At 45.6% G+C, this 19,626-nt stretch overlaps 2 protein-coding genes across 2 annotated transcripts; one reads left to right on the forward strand and one right to left on the reverse strand.

The window, feature by feature from the left end:
* Window positions 1-478: 478 nt before the first annotated feature.
* Window positions 479-8,182, reverse strand: LOC135812807 (beta-2-glycoprotein 1-like). The gene is made up of 6 exons (XM_065326023.1): window positions 7,842-8,182; window positions 5,097-5,264; window positions 3,947-4,114; window positions 3,326-3,480; window positions 1,602-1,754; window positions 479-774 (listed from the first exon to the last, which is right to left on the reverse strand). Exons 1-6 carry the CDS (start codon window positions 7,912-7,914, stop codon window positions 766-768), a joined length of 726 nt encoding a protein of 241 aa, XP_065182095.1. The 5' UTR covers window positions 7,915-8,182; the 3' UTR covers window positions 479-765.
* Window positions 8,183-13,367: 5,185 nt separating this feature from the next.
* Window positions 13,368-16,579, forward strand: LOC135813163 (uncharacterized). The gene is made up of 2 exons (XM_065326381.1): window positions 13,368-14,060; window positions 16,556-16,579. The coding sequence occupies exons 1-2, from the start codon at window positions 13,368-13,370 to the stop codon at window positions 16,577-16,579; spliced, it is 717 nt and encodes a 238-aa protein (XP_065182453.1).
* Window positions 16,580-19,626: the final 3,047 nt, after the last annotated feature.

Raw genomic sequence — 19,626 nt, forward strand, 5'->3', positions numbered from 1 at the left:
ACAGTGTTTCAGGGAAACTACCCTCACCAGTTGTGTTTGAATAGGTTATGAAATTTGTGCTCAAGAACTATTCGCTCATAAGCATCTCATTGAGGCATGTGAACTCGGGCAAGGAACGTGTGTTGAACGGGGAAATACGCAACTTCATAATTACACTCATACCTCGTTTATCCGGGCAGTCCAGAACCGGGCACTGCCCGTAACTTCGAAATGTCCGTAACTCCGAATTATAATTCTAATGGAGAAAGGCCAGAAAATAATAGTGACGTCACATTTCCACTGAAACTCGCTCAAAAGGTGCCCGGAGACCGAAGTGCCCGTAACTTCGGGTTCCGGATAACCAAGGTATGAATGTATACAGACACCAGGCATGTGGCTACTTCTTTGCGTTTACAGATACGAATACCGCTGAAGTCACTACTTCCTACTTCTTACACGGGGATTCAATGACTCAAGAGGGCAAGCTGAATGGAAACGAAGACACTTTATTCAATCGGTGTAAACCGATAGAAACAATGCACAATAACAAAGGAAGACCACAACAGAAATCGTAAAAAAGAGAAAAACAAAGATTCGAGAAGGGTTTTGTGCAACACGCATCGGGAAAACGGTCGATGCACATGCCGACACTGGGGTACCGGATTTTAGACGGTTGTCAGGCTTGGCGACACTTGCATCAGCACCTTGACCCGGTATACCTGTTGTACTCCCTCCATCAAGCTTATTTCCTCCTCCAACGTCCGTAGGGGATTGCAGTCAGACCAGTTATACTCTCTATGAAACAATAAGAATAAAGCAAAGCAAACATCTCTTAATTGAAGTACTGTCAATCTTGTAACAACAATGTACTAACAAACGAGAACATCTAACTTCACAATTTACAGCCTGCGTTGTTTTGTATTTGTATTGTATTTATTCAGCATTTCCTGGCTCATCAAACGATTGCCAATGACAATTGAATGTGAAATGAAGGGTGGTAACCAACCACGGCAACTATCCAAGGCAACGCAGTGGAAAAATGAAAAGGGGCGGTTACAACAAGGTTCTGCTAGCCGCTTGCTATCGACATCCTGTCATCTTGTCCGGTCATCTTGTCCGGTCATCTTGTCCGGTCATCTTGCCCGGTCATCTTGTCCGGTCATCTTGTCCTGTCATCTTGTCCGGTCATCTTGTCCGGTCATCTTGTCCGGTCTTTTTCATTCAAATGCTATGTTAGGGTCCACATCCAAATAACTTGAACTCTTCAACTTTTTGGTGTGCCGTTATCAACCCAGCAAATGTGTTCTTTCAGAAAGTGGTGGACATCACGCAACTGCATTGTAAATACAGGGGGGGGGGGTTGTCAACTGACAACCGCTCTATTTAGTTGCCATTAAACCTAGCTATTATGATCTTGGATGACCGGTGGATGTACCCCAATGTGCTGACAGTGCTAAACACTGCCACGGAGGCAGAGCGTAATACACAGAACAACAAGGACAAGCAAGGCTTGTTGCCTGATGATTGCGTAAGCATGAAACTCAGAGTAGTGACAAAATCAGCTTTGCTTGCCCCCTGGTTGTTCTGTGATGGTCTGGGATGATAATGATCGCACAACTTACGCGAGTACATATGAAGGCAAACGTTGCTGTGGCATCTGGCACGCTCGTCAGCTCTCTACTGATGATGTCATACATGATCGAAGGGGTCGACCTTGAACGTGTCCTAACTGTTCTCATCCAGACGGTGTCAACAGCTGCACGCCCCAGTACATCCTGCAACAAACGACCATAAACAAATTATCACTTTAGTGTACAGCCTCCAGATCACACTAAGAAAAACCCTCTACGCAAATATTACTGACCGTATCTCATTTTCCATACGAACTGAGTTGTGCAGTCCGTCAAGATCGACAGGCCAAGTTGGTGTAATTTGACATTACGCAGACTTTTGGATCGAACAGGACACTTTGTCAAACTCCCAAACTGTGTTATACACCTAGCTACCGTATGTTGCTGAATATAATTCCAAGCACCTTTTTACACTAAAATTCATGGGCACAATCAGGCATGACTCACTGCTGAAGTGAATAATTACAGTCAACGTTGCGTATAACGACACTTGGCGAGGCATCATAAAAGTGTCCCTATTCCGGCTCGAAGTGTCCTTGTACCCGAAGTCTCTTTATATGTGTTCAGGTAGAATGGACTTTGCTCTGGGCATGGAAATTCAGTCGTTATTCGCGAATTGTCATTATATCCACGGTCGTTATTAGCGAAGTTGACTGTACAGTGGTCCCTCTATAATCCGGCACCATTTGTGCCACGAAAATCTGCTGGATTAGGGAGGGTGCTGGATTAACAAATCTGATTTACTGCTGCAATGTGCATGAAGAGGACATTTTGGCTACTGAAAATTGTGCTGGTTTATCGAGGGTGCTGGATTATAAAGTGCTGGATTAGAGAGGGACGACTGTATATCAAAACAATATGTCTCAAACCTGAAATTGGGGTTACGACTTATAATCGGGGAAAAAACTGTATTAGGATTTGCAGTACGAGGATACAGAAATCACTTTTAAAACACCATAACACTGAATGCAGTTTGTAGTACACTAGTTTACTTCCAGAATCGCAAGTGTCGCGTTCTGCTCGTCAGGGGAAAGATACCGTTCTGTTCGTCAGGGGAAAGATACCGTTCTATATAACGATTTTCCAAAATTGACTAGTTTACTTGTACCAAAGGTAACGATTTTCACTCTTTCTCAACGCTCAATAGTACATGTGTCGATTTCTGTATAATGATTTATATTTTATACAGATTGCTCCTCGTTAACTCGTTAGAGTTAGCACTTTGTTATATAATATGGCTTTTACAGTAAGTGACAAATATACACGGGAGAATGGGACATTCAGCAAAGATAGCACTTCATAATGTGGCAATGTATGGGTAAATGTGGGGAGTGGAAAATAACTGGAATTGTGTAAGTGCGGTAAAAGTTTCTTTTTGCTTACACAGGTTTGGATCACAAGTACATTCGTACTCATTTTTTACTACACTTTTTTTACTACACTTTTTTTACTACACTTTTTTTACTACACTTTTTTTACTACACTTTTTTTACTACACTTTTTTTACTACACTTTTTTTACTACACTTTTTTTACTACACTTTTTTTACTACACTTTTTTTACTACACTTTTTTTACTACACTTTTTTTACTACACTTTTTTTACTACAGCTAAAAATACTGGTTTCCTGTTAGTAGATGGCATTCAACGTAATCATGCAGTCTCAGTTTCTTAATCATGCAGTCTCAGTTTCTTAATCAGTCTCAGTTTCTTACCATGTACGAGGAACACTGGGTGAATTTCTCGTGCAAGCGAGTTCTTAGCAACTTCATCTCATTTTGCCTGCAGAATCTCTGAGCCTTGCGAAAGCTAGTACGGGTGAGATTGACAGCGACTTTGAACCTCTGCCCTTCACATTCAAAGTCCAGATCTAAACAACAGGAATGAAAACAGCTGACATATTTTTAATGCCGCTCTTCTGTAGATTGCTTCAATGTGTGTGCGCAACGGCAAAAAGAACTGCAATTTTGGTCCCGACACCACCAGTGCATGGACAGAAATGGACAAAAACACGTTACACAAGAGAGATTGGAAGCTGTGTCGCAACTCTGAGTTTCACGTATTACTACTGTCATCAGGCAATGGCAAAAACACATTAGCAAAACAACGCCAGGAGGAGAGGGGCACTACTCAAGAAAGGGCTCTAATCGCACGAGTACAGTTATTGAAAAATTGAATCAGATTAGATGGATACTGCTTCAAATTGTCCCAAAAGTCCAAAAAAAACACTTCTTGGAGAACAGTTCTCCTCTAATGCAACTCCCAGCGATACAGAAGACTCTAACTGCCACCATCACCACATCTTAAACAAACCAGACAGGATCGGCATGACTTACTCTTGCACTGTGGTGTTGCAGTCAATGTTCCATCCGATGTACAGTTTGCTGTTGTGGGTCCATCCAGCGAGTATCCAGTATCACATGTGTACACTACACTGTCAGGATAGTGGATAGATAGACTGCTAGCACTGCCATGAACAGGTGGTATGACATCACATGATGTAACTGGAATGGAGAAATACATACATGGACAATCAGAGAGAAGTAAACACAGAGACAGAGACAGAAATAGTAAAATGGAGATAAGAAAACAGTCGACAAGGACCTAAGATGAAATATTCGTATCGGCTTTGGCAATCGTTTAACATCTCCTAGTTCCCTGGTGGTTTTCACTTGGATATTCTGCTATTGTGCTACTTATTATCAGACAGATTCGCAAGAGATGTGTTTCCTAATGTTCAGTGTCACACGTTCTTTAAGAACTAAGCTTTTATTGTCGTCAAGGCGACCATCAATCAATGTCCGCCAGGGGCGTCATAGGAGTCCAATGTACCGTAATTTTAATATTCTTTTCTGTCTCTTTCAGGGTCTCTTATTAGTTAAACTCCGACTGGAGGTACTTTTTAAAAGCAGATTTGTACAATTATGTGTTTGCGGTATCGTACAGTGCAGGCAGAAAATGTATGGTGCACAAATAGAGAGCAAGAGCTCACCTCCCCAATTCTGCTGTGACATTGCAGCTCATACTGGCTAAGATTGTCATGATCACATTGTCAGCCTCTCTCTCTCTCTCTCTCTCTCTCTCTCTCTCTCTCTCTCTCTCTCTCTCTCTCTCTCTCTCTCTCTCTCTCTCTCTCTCTGCCAGGGAAGATATGACCTGGCTAGTGGTAGCATCACAGGGCATGCCAGGCTCAATGGTTTGTTAGAATCCTCCCTGTCGGCCGGTGCAGGGGTACGGTCCTCAAACCAACTTGTCGTGTAGAAACAATGTATAGCCATAAAGTCCTCCATGCCATTCACAGACCCTCTATGCCATTCACAAACCTTTATGTCCTCCATGCCACGCACAAACCTTTAGGTCCTTTGATTTTTAGCACCATTTGGTAATTCTAATTTAGACTGAATTTACAAAGAACCAGTGGTAGTACCCCCCCCCCCTCCCCTCCCTCCCCTCCATCCCCATCCAAGCAACAATGGAATGACTTACCCTTGCACTTAGGTGTTGTAGTCAACGTTCCATCGGATGTACAGTTTGCTGTTGTCGGTCCATCCAGCCAGTATCCAGTATCACATGTGTACTGTACACTGTCAGGATAGTGGACAAATCGGCTGCTTGCATTGCCAAACTTAGGTGGGGTCACATGACACATTACCGCTGTGAAAGGAAAGGGAGAATGGTGAAAATTTGTTTGTCCCCAATACAACAAGACTATACCACAGCCCAATCAGTGGCATGGCATGCACACACCAATCGTGGTTGGCGAACAGACATCAACATGAATATAATAATTATATTATGCAAACATTGGTTGTGTGAGGTCATATGTATGGATGCCGTCATTGAGGTGTTACAAGCCAATCTCTATCCTGTAGATTAGCCCAAAACTTCATTCTAGAGGCACTCAAGAGATTGCCAGCATGGACTTGTATCTGTATGAGTAAGTTGCCCAAAGAGAATGCATGAACGAAGGAGAATGTATCATCCAAGGTTTTCTTTGGTGAAGCGATCACAGTATAAATTTACCTTTTCTATGAAGAATATTCTATGATAGACTCGGATGGAGAGCCAATGATTAATTTATAGTAAAAAATGACCAAGGAACTACAACCTTCCAAGTTGGAAGGCTGTTGGTTTGCCCACAGGAGATGTGTTAGAGTTAGGTCTTAGGTCGCTGAATGTCTCAGTAGGCTGTCAGTTTTGTGCCCTGTTATCACACGTACTGACTGCTTATTATCTTGTGACATTCGAGGATAATTGTTTCATAACTCGTTTCCATTTTGATTATTTCTTTTCATTTATTTTTTTAAATGTAGAAAGGAAAAGAACATATGGATACGAGTTAAGAGTAACTCTCCATCACTGTAACTGGATACTATTATACAGTCAGAAAGTGCAATAACGATGTGTTGAAGCTAGGTGTCGGGACGTCGAATGTCTCAGGACTCTGTCAGTTTTGTGCCTAGTAATTGCACTTTCTGACTGTATAATAGTATCCAGTTACAATGATGGAGAGTTACTCTTAACTCATATCCATATGTCCTTTCCTTTCTACATTTATTTATGGCTCAACATCCGAGTTTCTAATTTATTTTTTATTCTTATTTTCTTCTCAGTTCGTATTCTTATTTTACTAGGGAATTCCCAACAGGCGTCATCGCCTTCTTGCAGGGAACCCTAATAAAGTCTTGATGGATGATCGAAATTCAGCAGGTGAATTAGAAAGGCGGTAAGCAGTTGGCAGTGCATCTTCTATTTTAAGGAACTACAAGTTAGGCTATAATGTCCACTAACACCACCAATTATTTGACAATCAGCTGACAATCAGCTGACAATCAGCTGAAAATCAGCTGATAATCAGCTGACAATCAGCTGACAATCAGCTGACAATAAGCTGACAATCAGCTGACAATCAGCTGACAATCAGCTGACAATCAGCTGACAAGCAGCTGACAATCAACTGACAATCAGCTGAATGTCAGCTGACAATCAGCTGACAATCAGCTGACAATCTGCTGACAATCAGCTGATGAGTGTCAGCTGACAATCAGTTCACAATCAGCTGGCAATCAGCTCACAATCAGCTGATTGTCAGCTGACAATCAGCGGACAATCAGCGGACATTCATCTGACAATCAGCTGACAATCAGCTGACAATCAGCTCTTGTGATAACATTGCACAGACCAGTACTGTACTGTCAGTCACTTTTGTGCTATTTTTCGGGCAAACTGATTGGCAAGTAATTGGTGGTGTTAGTGGACAATGTATGGTATGTTGTAGTTCATTGGTCCTCAGGCGCGTGCCCCGTACGGATTCCTGGGTGCCCGGAACCCTTTTTTTCGCTCAAAATGCAGGATTTTGCTTCATTTTTTGAAAAATTTCCCGAGGGAGGCCCCCTGGAACCCCCCTTGAAGGGCACCGCCGCACGTGCCTGGTCGTTTCTTAATATACAATGAGATAGTGGTAGTGATTTCGGCGATGATGTCATAGTAAAGACGTTCCCCACGCCAGAGCTAGCGCTTTGGCAATCGTCACCAAAGTCTCCACTACTATTTCATTCAGTCAGTCCGGGGGAAGGGGGGGGGAAGGGGGGGGAAGGGGGGGGGGGGGGGGAAGGGGGGAAGGGGGGAAGGGGGGGGGAAGGGGGGGAAGGGGGGGGGGGCTCTGGCATGGGGAGCAACTTTTCCTAACATACAATAGTTTTACAAGCTGGTAAAAGGCTGGTTTTACGCCGACTGTAAACTTGAACGCAACCAATAATTGCAACGTTACAGACTTGCTATGCGAGTGGCGCAATGTAAGCAATATTGCCCCCTCCCCTCTCCTCCCCTCCCCTCCCGTCCCCGTCCCCTCCCCTCCCCTCCCCTCCCGTCCCCGTCCCGTCCCCGTCCCCGTCCCCGTCCCCTCCCGTGCCCTCGCTCTCTTCGCTTCAGGCATAGCTGATGCATAGAACTGGATAGGTTCAGAGGCAGCATCTCACCAGGCGGGATGCTGTTAGCACACAATATTGCTTCAGAAACAGATTTGATTCAGATTTCTGTAATTCTAGCAATTTGATGAGTTTGATCCGAAGCATTTATGGGGTAGTTTAAAAGTATAATTTTGATTTTGCGCAAGCACATAGCCACATATACACATATACACATACACACATATACACACATATACACATACACATACATGCACATATACACATATACACATATACACATAGGTGGATAAGTTCAGCTTACCTCTTTGGCATATAAATGGTTTTTCAGCATTGCAGTCAACGTCATCCCATTTGCCATTTCCACCGTGCAGCATTTCTCCACATTGGGTGAAGTGAGAGTCAGGCTGACCCAGCGCAAAGTTTTGCCACGCTATTGGTTGCAAGTCGGGGTTATTCCATACTCGGGCCTTAAAATCAGGCCAGATGCCCAGCCAAAATGCACTGGAGGAGTGAAAGTCTTTCAGGCATTTGTTTTCTTTTTCATTTCCCGGCCAGGCCACTTGGCCGTGTTTAAAACTTCTCCTGCACAACTCGTGGGCCTGGGCTGCACTTTTGTTTACTCCGGGAAACTTCACGTATTCAATACCCGCTACACTTCCACAGTGATGCGTTCCTGGAGAAAGGAAATACACACACACATGCAAGAACACACACACACATACATACACACAAATACACACACACATACACACATATACACATACACACACACATACACACACACACACACACACACACACACACACACACACACACGCACATACATATACATGCACAAACACGCACACATAAAGAAAAACACGCACCAACACACAAACATAACCAGATATGCACACAAATACACACAAACATGCCCAAAACACACACACAAACACACATACACACACACACCCACAGACACACACTCCCCCCCCCCCCCGCACACACACAAAACACACACACATACATACACAAAAACACACACATATCCACATACACACACAAACAAGCCCAAAAATCAGACAAACACACAAACACACACACACACACACACACGCGCGTGCATCTCTGATTCTCATCCTGACATTACACATCTCATCATGGCATTACAATGACAGAAAATGCAATATCTGATTTTTTGGGAGGGGACGGGGTGCACCTGCTGACAGAAACTAACTGTTCAGATCCAACTCCCCAGCATGATCATGGGAGATATTCGGACTGTGCGCATGCTATCCTTCATTGCACGTGGTACGAAACGTAACTGAGCCATGCCAAATCACATGTATTTGCACATCTAATCTTCACTTACCCGTGCAACTGTAATTAAACAGCTGTCCAGTACAGGTGGGGCATCTATCGATGACTGGAACGCTGTGACAGGGTCTCTGGCAATACGTTGCAGTCAAACCTAGAGGAGAAGAAAATACACGAACAATAACAATAACATCAGCATGTTGTTCGCTAACCTTTTCAGCCGCAGTAATTCCATTCAAACTCGTGGTGGGCACAGCAATTTACTGAATGTCCCAGCCAGCCCAACTGCATATCTTGCCAAACATGTTACCTATGCTGGGACCATCTTATGGAACCAGCTCCCCGCTGCGGTCAGGCAAGAAAGAAAACGCAATCGCTTTAAGTCAATGGCTCTTGCCTTTTTGCTTGCCAGATTAATAAGCCTCTTTACAAATGCTCTATGTACTGCTCTTTCCGTTATTTTCTTCCTATGCAAGTCGCAACTCCTGTTTTGAGTTGTTTCTATACTCTCTTTTTCTTTCCCTAATAGTTGCTGTTACACTCATTGATTCTTATGCACAGATATACAGCATTCCCTCACTAGTGGGACCATTGTTATTAGGCTAGGGCCTGTTTTGGACTTCCCACTCTAAATAAAGAATACAAACAAACAAACAACGCCATTACGTACAGGAAAAATATACGCCATTGCATACAGGAACAATACACGCCATTGCACACGAGTACTATGTATCTATTATTGCATAATATATCTTGGCTGTTCATCCAGTATTGCCGGTTGTCTGCTTATTGCCTATGGGCATGATACAATTAGTACCAAGAAATGATGCGTGGTGATCTGTGGCGTGTGTAAGATAGGCTTGAAACCACCAAACAATAAGAGGACAGAGAAAGTGTTTTAGGCTCAGAGAGCTCTATTCAAATGAATATTGAGCACACCCTACCGAGCCGGAGGACTCCCATTTGTATCTATTTTTGAACAAGATATGAAATCTAGTAGCAGTGGTGAGGCTTTCCTGCAGCTTCATTCATAGTCACTGTTGAGTACGAAAAGGACGACGGCATATTCTCCAGACATTACAACGGACAACGGGAACTGGTAGGGTGGGAACGACATGTATAAGGGAGAGGAAGAGACAGAGACCAAGACGAATGAAACAACATTTTGGAAGAGAGAGACAAGGGAGAGAGATCAAGTGAGAACGGCAAGATAAAGGGCCTGGGTAGCTATGGCAAATATGGGCACGCAAGTAGCTACCCAGGCCAACGGAACAAAAGGAGACAAAAGGTGAGTACGACGTAGTATGGGGTGCATATAGGCCAGCTTGGAAAAAAGGCTGTAAGGGAGGAGGGACCTAACAATAGTAAAAATATAACTGCTGCTTTGCAACTTGCACACCATTGCATACCTGATAAGGGCAATTTTGCCGAACCGTTAAAAAAATTGAGAAATGAGTTCAAGTTTTGCAGAGTGAATGGGAAGAGAGTGAGTCTGCTCTGAAACCTTTTTTCCTATGAAATATAGAACGAGGAAAACACCGAGGCGAAGCCGACGTCTTTTACGAGGTCTATATTTCATCTATTGACCGATTATTGGGGCAATGATAGATTTATCACAGCATAGCATACCTAAACTGTTTTAGCTTTGTTTAACACAGTTAGAACAGAATACTATTGTAATAATAGTTCAAATAACCTAGAAATATTCTGCTTGAACAAACGGCGAGGAGACAATAATTTGATAACCGCAATCAATAAGACAAGCTGTTTTACGCTGCATGAATAAAGTATACACAAATGTCGATTCAGCTTGTCTTATTGATTGCGGTTATATTCTGTTTACTTCCTAATTTGTCCTCATGGCCTCACAAAATTAGAAATTAATCAGAACTAAAGCAGCACATGTTGAGAAGTTCAACATGCTGCTTCTCAACATGACGAAAAACACCACCTGATCTACAACAACGAATCAGCAGGCACTGCAAAAGACGCACAAAGTCACAAAAAGTAGCTTCGTGGATCTGCTCTGGTTCGGTCGTGTTTGGACGGATCCTGGTAGAAAATTTCGTTACTCGAACCTGGACGGTCAATAATAATAACAATACGAAGAAAAAGAACAGTTTTTTCCATCGCTTTTTTTCTTCTTACATGTATTTTTCTTCAGGCACAATCTTTCTCAGCCTACTCAAGCTCAACTGCTCAACTGATGAGGGGTGAATTCCCCGAAACACTGTGTATTGAGCAGGGAGTGGTGCTTTCTTGCAGGTTTGCCGAGTCGAAGGTTCGATGGACTTCTCGTGTGCTCTGGATGGCAGTCGTGAGTCAGTCAAGTGTCAAGTAAAGTCGGCGGAATAGCGCGAGCTCCGTTGTGGGGAGCAAACCCTTTTCTTACAAATCATCGCCGAGGTCGCAACCACTACTTCGTAATGTATTTTTCCTTACCCTTTAGATTGATTTTGCATCGTCTCCATTGCTTACATTGTTAATACAGTAATCTAAATGCCACTTCAGCTTGTCCTACGTATTGCCATATTAAAAAAGAATATTTGAAACTCGGATGTTGAGCCAATAATAAATGTAGAAAGGAAAAGGAAATAATAGATACGAGTTGAGAGTAACTCTCCATCACTGTAACCAGATGCTATATACAGTCAGAAAGTGCAACAACTAGGCACAAAACTGACAGAGTACTGAGACCGTGGCATTCGACGTCCTGACACCTAGCTTCAACACATCTCCGTATCGCTAACCGACAGCAGAGATGTGGTGAAGCTAGGTGTCAGGACGTCGAATGTCTCAGTACTCTGTCAGTGTTGTGCCTAGTTGTTGCACTTTCTGACTGTATATAGTATCTGGTTACAGTGATGGAGAGTTACTCTCAACTCGTATCTATATTTCCTTTTCCTTTCTAAAAAGAATTCCCCTCCTGCGCTAGAATTAACACCATAATTATTTGGCATGTACCCTCACTTCGTAGAGCACAACGGCGCGCTCTTCTTCTCCGTGATGTGCACAGTTGCACCTTCTCTCCCCCCCCGCCTCTGTATAGAGGTGACATAACTCGCATCATTTTATTTTTTGGCGCTACACTCTGCGTAACGCCATTCACAGAGCACAATGCGCGCTACCTTCTGCTGCTTCTCCTCCGTGATGTGCTAGTTGCGCCTTTTCTCTCTCTCTGTCCCCCCCCCTTCTGCATACCAGGTGACATAATTCGCATCTTTTTTGGCGCTACACTCTGCGTATATACTGCTCTTGTGTGGCTTCCACGGTATTCATTGTTATTACCTGACGATGGCCAAGTGCCGAAACGTTGTAAAAATAACGGAACTGGTTCGGATGTGATGTGCAGCGCTATGGGAATGGGTGTGTCCACCCGAATTCTTTTCACAGATGAAGCTGCAGGAAGCCTCAGCCCTTCTTCAAACTTGGTTCTCCTCTTCCCGGAGCGAGGCAGCGTGGCGGTTTGTACAATGGTCTTGGAAGCTGCAGAGGAGCGCGTGTCAATTGTCTTTTCTTTTGCAGTGCCGGCGAGAGGGATTGATCCCCAGATTCATTTCGAATTGTGTGCGGAAGCCAGCAGCAACGAGTCACAAGACCATCAGAGAACACAGGAGACATCAGCACTGCCGCCGTCTTCTCTGCGATGCCATCGAAGACAAATGCTTAGAGAAAGATTACCGCGGGAGGCGATACAAGCAGTCCAGAGAGCAACTGTGGATGTTTACACAGTCGGACTACCTATTGATCCGTTCTCTTCAACGTGCTGTGGTTACCGAAGAACGAATAAGTTCCAACGCCAGACTAAATCGGAAGATTTCTGGACTTCGAGAGGCGGATCAACGTGTGGCGGGAACCAACAGCTCACCCCGCGGCCCAACTCCTGTTGCCGCCGTTGGTGTTGCGTCACCCAGTGGGCATACGGCCAATGCTGAGCCAGTCCATGAGCGGGCGTTGGTGGTGGACGACTGTGTGTCCGACCAGACAAGGCGTCTGCTGGAACATGGACCTAGCTTTGTCCCATCGACGGGGAGGCTCACCAAGCAAGAACGAACAGATGTTGAGACATCGGTAGAGAGGATGGCGTTCACCCTCCGGTGGCAACAGCCTCAGCCTCAGGGTGTGGACCTCAAAGAGGAGGACCCACCGCCAGAGATCAGACAGGACAAGAAATTGTGGAAGCTGATGAAGCGTGGCTTTAAGCAGCCCCCACAGATGGACGACAAAGACGAAAGGAACATGGCCAACTTCCGCGGCGAGGTGTTACGGGCTTATGACAGACACACACCCTCTAAGCCCAATCTGACGCAGGAGGAGCGGGTGGAGCTGAAGCGACTTCGCACAGACCAAGAAACCATCATCAAACCATCGGATAAAAGTACAAAACTCGTTGCTATGAGACAGGAGCTGTATTTGCAGAAAGCAGAAGACATAATTATTATCGAACATGACCATGTATGAGAAAGTAGATTTGACCATAGAGTCCTACGAGACCAAGACACGAGAAGTAATACTGTCAGAGTGCAAGAACATGGATTCAAAACTCCTAAAGTCAATCCTACCAAGCAGTACGAAGTTCCCCGAGTGGTACGGTCTTCCAAAGGACCATAAGCAGAACTTACCATTGCGACCCGTGGTAGCAGCGTGCGACAGCCCAACGACTGGAGTATCTATTGTATTGGAGCGCATCCTACAGCAGCTCATTCAATTTGTCCCGGCCCACCTGGCTAACACGACGGAAGCAATAACCCACATCTGTGACGCATGTCCGGGATTGAACGCCCCCGATGGCACCATTGTTATGTCCATGGATGTAGTCGGGTTATATCCGAGCATACCTATTCGGGAGGGCGTTCAGGCAGTGGTGGATATGCTGCAGCAGTATTCCCAGCGGATCGACATGTTTGGGCTGAGTGTGGGCGGGGTACGGAATCTGCTGCTGTTCGTTCTCAGCCACAACTATTTCAGATTCGGCCATCAGATCTATCACCAAGTGGACGGGGTTGCAATGGGTAACAATCTTGCACCCCCATTTGCGATTCTATTCATGCATGCGGTTGAGGCCAGGCTTCTGCAGGATTCTCCGTTAGTACCGCTCCTCTACAAACGCTACATCGACGATATCCTGCTGCTATGGACCCACGGCAGAGAGAGCTTGATGCGGTTTGTGCAGCATTTCAACTCTGCACACCCAAGTATCAACTTCACATATGAGCTCAGCGAGGTGAGTGGCTCCATAAATTATATGGATATCACAATTATGATCCAGGAAGGCAAGCTGGCATACAAGCTGTACCAGAAGGCATGTGCTAGTGGTCTACTCATTGATTATACTTCGGCAGTTCCCCACCATATCAAATTGGCAGTTGCTTCGTCACAATTCCTAAGAGCTCAGAGGCTCTCATCGAATACCAGAATGCGTGCAGAAAGTGAAGCGAGGGTTCATGAACAATTAAGATTGAACAATTACCCGGAGAGAATCATTGAAGAGGCACGCACTGCCTCCATAAGGCCAAAGCACCGTCGCCATGCCAACCCATGCTGCGCATTTCTAAAGCTTCCATATAAGTCAGATAAAGTACATCAAGCAGTGAATAAAGCAATCAGAAAGTATAAAATTCCGGTTAGAGTCGTATATGAGCACACTGGTAGCCTGAGGCGCACATTGTGTCGCTCCGCCCTCGTTCCTCCTCTATGTGTCAAGGCTGCAAATCCGCTACAACCGAAAAAGAGAGGTCGCCCAAAGGGGCCGTGTATCTCGTGTATATCCGGGGGACAGGATGTATGTATGCAGAAGAATGTTGTATATCAGCTGAAGTGCAAAGAATGTCCGGAACAATATGTTGGTGAGACTGGCCGCTTTCTGGAAACTCGCCTGGAAGAACATAATGGTGAGGCAAGACGACAGGAACTCGACAAGCCATGGGGCCAACATTTTCGTACCACTCACCCTGGATGTAAGCTTAACTATGGGCAAAGTGCATTCTCTGCAGTTGAAGTAATAGGAAGAGAGCCTGATCGAGCCCGTCGCAAACTGCGCGAGGCGATTGAGATTCGTGATGCCAAGCCCCATGTGAACATAAGCACCGGATGGGATTTGTTGTGAATTTTCTCAGCTTCCCCTGCTGCTACTTCAATATCACTGAATAATTATAATACAGTCTGTATCGGCTATAGCGTACCCTTTTGATTTCCGTGATTTTATCACTATAACCGATGCATCACTATATGCGATACGATCGATTTTTTTCTTTTTTAGATCGACACATGAAAGGCAAGGAAATACTTCCAGCTAGCATGGCGTTTTGACAAATGAGCATGCTGCATAGTTGACAGTGCCCGCATTTCCATAAAAAAATTCTGTTATGTACATGTACATGTATCACTATAAAAATAAGCAACGTGAAGAAAGTAAAAAAATAGGGCCTTTGATATTATTGCTACATGTATTTTAAAGTTATCACTATAGCCGATAATAATGTAGTGTGTTGTGCATGTTTTGATTCTTTGTTGCCATCATAATATCCGATATATCATTACATCCGATAATATTGGTTATAGTGATATTTGTACTGGATAAAATACGTTTTGCTTTTGATATTTCGTACCAATATCACTGTAGCCGATATATTCTTATATCCGGTCACTCTATAGCCGATACAGACTGTATGAGGCGGGTCACTCAAATCCATTCTGTTCCTGATGCCTCGTCGCGTCCCTGGTGGTAACAGTTTGGCATGGAAGTTTAACCTCATAGTGCATTGACACATGGGGCTCCGTGCTCCCCTCCTGCGCTAGAATTAACACCATAATTATTTGGCATGTACCCTCACTTCGTAGAGCACAACGGCACGCTCTTCTTCTCCGTGATGTGCACAGTTGCACCTTCTCTCTCCCCCCCCCCCCCCCCGCCTCTGTATAGAGGTGACATAACTCGCATCATTTTATTTTTTTGGCGCTACACTCTGCGTAACGCCATTCACAGAGCACAATGCGCGCTACCTTCTGCTGCTTCTCCTCCGTGATGTGCTAGTTGCGCCTTTTCTCTCTCTCTGTCCCCCCCCCCCCTTCTGCATACTAGGTGACATAATTCGCATCTTTTTTGGCGCTACACTCTGCGTATATACTGCTCTTGTGTGGCTTCCACGGTATTCATTGTTATTACCTGACGATGGCCAAGTGCCGAAACGTTGTAAAAATAACGGAACTGGTTCGGATGTGATGTGCAGCGCTATGGGAATGGGTGTGTCCACCCGAATTCTTTTCATAAAAAAGAATAGCTCGCATATTACTCAGAATTGAGCTCTACGCACCTGTGAATGAAACGTTTCCATTCAATCATGGCTGTTTTCGGCTAAAACAAAGGCACCAGGGACAGTGATGTTGGTTTTCTTCAGGTCTTGCTTTATAATGTTGGTTCATCTGTTTGGTGGAGGTCCAAGATCTTATGAATTTTCTCTGTGAACAACCTCTCTAGTCCTGCCAGACTATGTGCTAGGAGTGGAACAATCCCTGCGCGTACCTCTGCGGGAAAGGATTAGCTACAGGTTTTGGGGTATTACGCTCCTCTGCTTTCGTCTTGTTGAGCACTCTCGGTAGGCTGCTCTAGTGCTGCTGCATTACATATTGTCCGCTACTTTTCGTAGTTAGAGCACTCTGGCGCTAGAGTGACGAGCCATCTTAATGTCTGTGGTGCTTCCTTTGCACCATGGCTGGTAGCTTGGCCTATTCAGTATCTCGTAGGTTTACGTCATTTTTGGCCAAATCAGCTTGCTGTCTACAGCATTGGGTTTGGTTTCAAACCAGCTTGCTGTCTACAGCATTGGATTTGGATTCAAACCAGCTTGCTGTCTACAGCATTGGATTTGGTTTCAAACCAGCTTGTTGTCTACAGCATTGGATTTGGATTCAAACCAGCTTGCTATCTACAGTATTGGGTTTGGATTCAAACCAGCTTGCTGTCTACAGCATTGGGTTTGGTAGAAGTTCATTCCAATGGATGCCACAGCAGCCTTTTGAAAGCATGGCTAGTATACTTCCGAAGTATGTTTTATGAGGATTAATTTTAATCCAAACACGTTAGGTTCTAAGTTAGAAAAAAAGAAGAAAAAAAAGACTTATCTCCTAGCATTTCTCCACATGATGTACTGCATAGCTGGTGCTGAGTGCAAGGCTTTCAACCGTGTCTACACTCTCGCAACGGAATACTTACGTCGTACAAATAACTTGACGGACGTACTCCATTTGAGAGAGTGATACACTCTTGATAAATCCTCAGGATATTTCATTTGGCAAAATCGATGATCCAGGACTTCTATGTCACCTAGCTCTCTGCGCAAATAGAAAAGAGAAAATGTAGACGAGAAAGACGGAAATGACAATTGTCAACGTGCTCTGTGGCATTCACATAACAGCAGTTGCGATAAAGCTCGATTGTGTGCATGCACAAACACGCACAGACAACATTGGCCATTCCATTTGACGCCCATCGCCGGAGGCGATGATAGCAATGCTACAGCAGAAGCCATAGCAGCTTGTGCTGGGATTGCACTATTCAACAGCTTGCAAGACTGAAGATTTGACGGCCACTATTCAGCATGGTCTACACCACACAGCTATGAAGTGACTTTTATTGGCCAGTAAATCCCTATTTTTTGGTCATTTCCCTTTTTTCCCCGCACACACGCACACGCATCACATCACATACTGCGGCATGCACTGGTTATTGGTAGCCACCCAGGGGAATGAAAGAAAAGTCAGGATGAATCTGAGAAAGAGAAGAAAGACAAACACACACACACATACACACACACCTTGGACCTTGGACGCCCATCGCGTAGCGATGATGGCTCAGACTCGGCAGTGGGGGGGGGGGGGGTTGGGGGGGGGGGTGCCTCTTCAGGTCACCAATGCGGCCAAAGGGATGGCCACATGCGCAACGGAACTCTTTCGGTCCGGGTGGAGGAGGCTGCTGACGACACAACCGCCTCCAGGTTGGGCGATCCTGGGCTTGACGGATCCATTCTCCCTCTCCGATCTGGGCCGCAGCTAGGTCAGTGACAACAACGTCACGCCATCGCTTCTTCGGACCGTGGCGGGGGAGAGTGGCATATAACTCGCCAGAAGAGCCGGAACGCCAAGACGACATTACGGCAGCAAAATACAGATTGAATAAGGTGGGGGCAAGAGTACAGCCTTGGCGAAGACCATTGTTAACATATATGTCCTCCGTCAAGCGACCAGATAGACGAACCCGAGCCCTCATGTCGACATGTAGCGACCGAATCAAGCTGAGAAGGGTAGGTGGAATACCGAGCTTCCCGAGGACAAGCCACAAAGCCTCACGAGGTATGCTGTCATAAGCCTTCTTCAGGTCGACAAATATGACATACAGTGGTGTATCATGTTCAATGGCCTTCTCGATTAGCTGGCGCGCCACAAACACCATGTCGACGCACCCACGCCCCTTTCTAAAACCGCACTGTGACTCAGGCAGCACATCCTCGGACAGTTCCTGAAGGCGATCCTGGATAACCCGTGCAAACAGCTTACCGACTACATCCAACAGGCTGATGCCTCGCCAATTGTCACTTGACCATAGGTCGCCTTTCTTCGGTATGGGTACAATCTCAGCGTCGCGCCACTCAGAAACAACGGAGCTACCTGCCCAAATCTGGGAAATCAGAGAATGAATACGCTGGTGGAGAGCAAGACCGCCACCCAGCATCAATTCCGGCACAATACCTGACGAGCCACCAGCCGTGCCCTTACTCATCCTCCGCATTGCAGCCATCACCTCCTCAAATATCGGAGCCATGTCAAGTTCATGACGCAGCTCAGCAGTAGGCATGTTAACAATTTGTTGTGGACAGTATCCCATCCAGAGATGTTCTTGTGCTACTTGGAGATTTGAACGCGCGCGTGTCGGGTCCAGCACTGACTATGCAGACAGCGCTGTGAGTCGTATCGATGGCATGCCACGGGATGAGTGGTTGTGGGGTTGTGTCTTGGGCCAATTTGGCCTTGGAAATATGCAATCAGGCTGGTGAGGAGCTGTTGTCATTCTGTGCAGCTAATCAATTGTCAATAATGAATACATGGTACAAGAAGACACGAAGTAAGCGTGGAACAAGGACTCATCCAGCCACTCGGCAAGTGCATCTCATTGATTATGTCATCATGCGTGCAGCTCATTGCTGCTACTGTAAGGACGTTGGTGTTGTCCGCGGCGCACTGTGCTGGACTAGACTGACCACTACATGGTTCGGGCCAAGCTCGTCCTGGACTTCGTCCAACGTAGATCCACTGTCCCTAAGCGGAGGTCGTATGCCACCCATCGCCTGCGTGAGACTGATACGTTACTGCAGTACCGAGAATCAATGGAGGCAGCCTGTGGTGGCATGGCCGGTGATGGCCAGAGTGTTGAAGAGACCTGGAATTCCCTTCGTGATGACACCACCAGCGTAGTGGAGAGAGCACTGGGCCATGGTCGACGGCGGCAAGCAGACTGGTTTCTGGAGAATAGGGCAGCGTTGGAGCCACTTATTGAGGCGAAGCGAGGTGCCCATGAACGGATGTTGTCGGCAGACAATCAAACAACACGTTCCGGATTTAGATCAGCCCAGCGGTCGCTTGCGAAGGCGGTGCGTGGTGCAAAGGAACAATGGATCCGGGAGGTGGTCGGTGATGCTGAGCGTGCTCAAAAGGATGGCTGTGTGAGGTGGAAATGCATCCGAAAATTACAGCGAGTGGATGATGCCAGGCGTACGGTCACACCCTCGGCGGTTTAT

Source organism: Sycon ciliatum, chromosome 3 (assembly GCF_964019385.1).
Source record: "Sycon ciliatum chromosome 3, ocSycCili1.1, whole genome shotgun sequence".
Classification (NCBI taxonomy): Eukaryota; Metazoa; Porifera; class Calcarea; order Leucosolenida; family Sycettidae; genus Sycon; species Sycon ciliatum.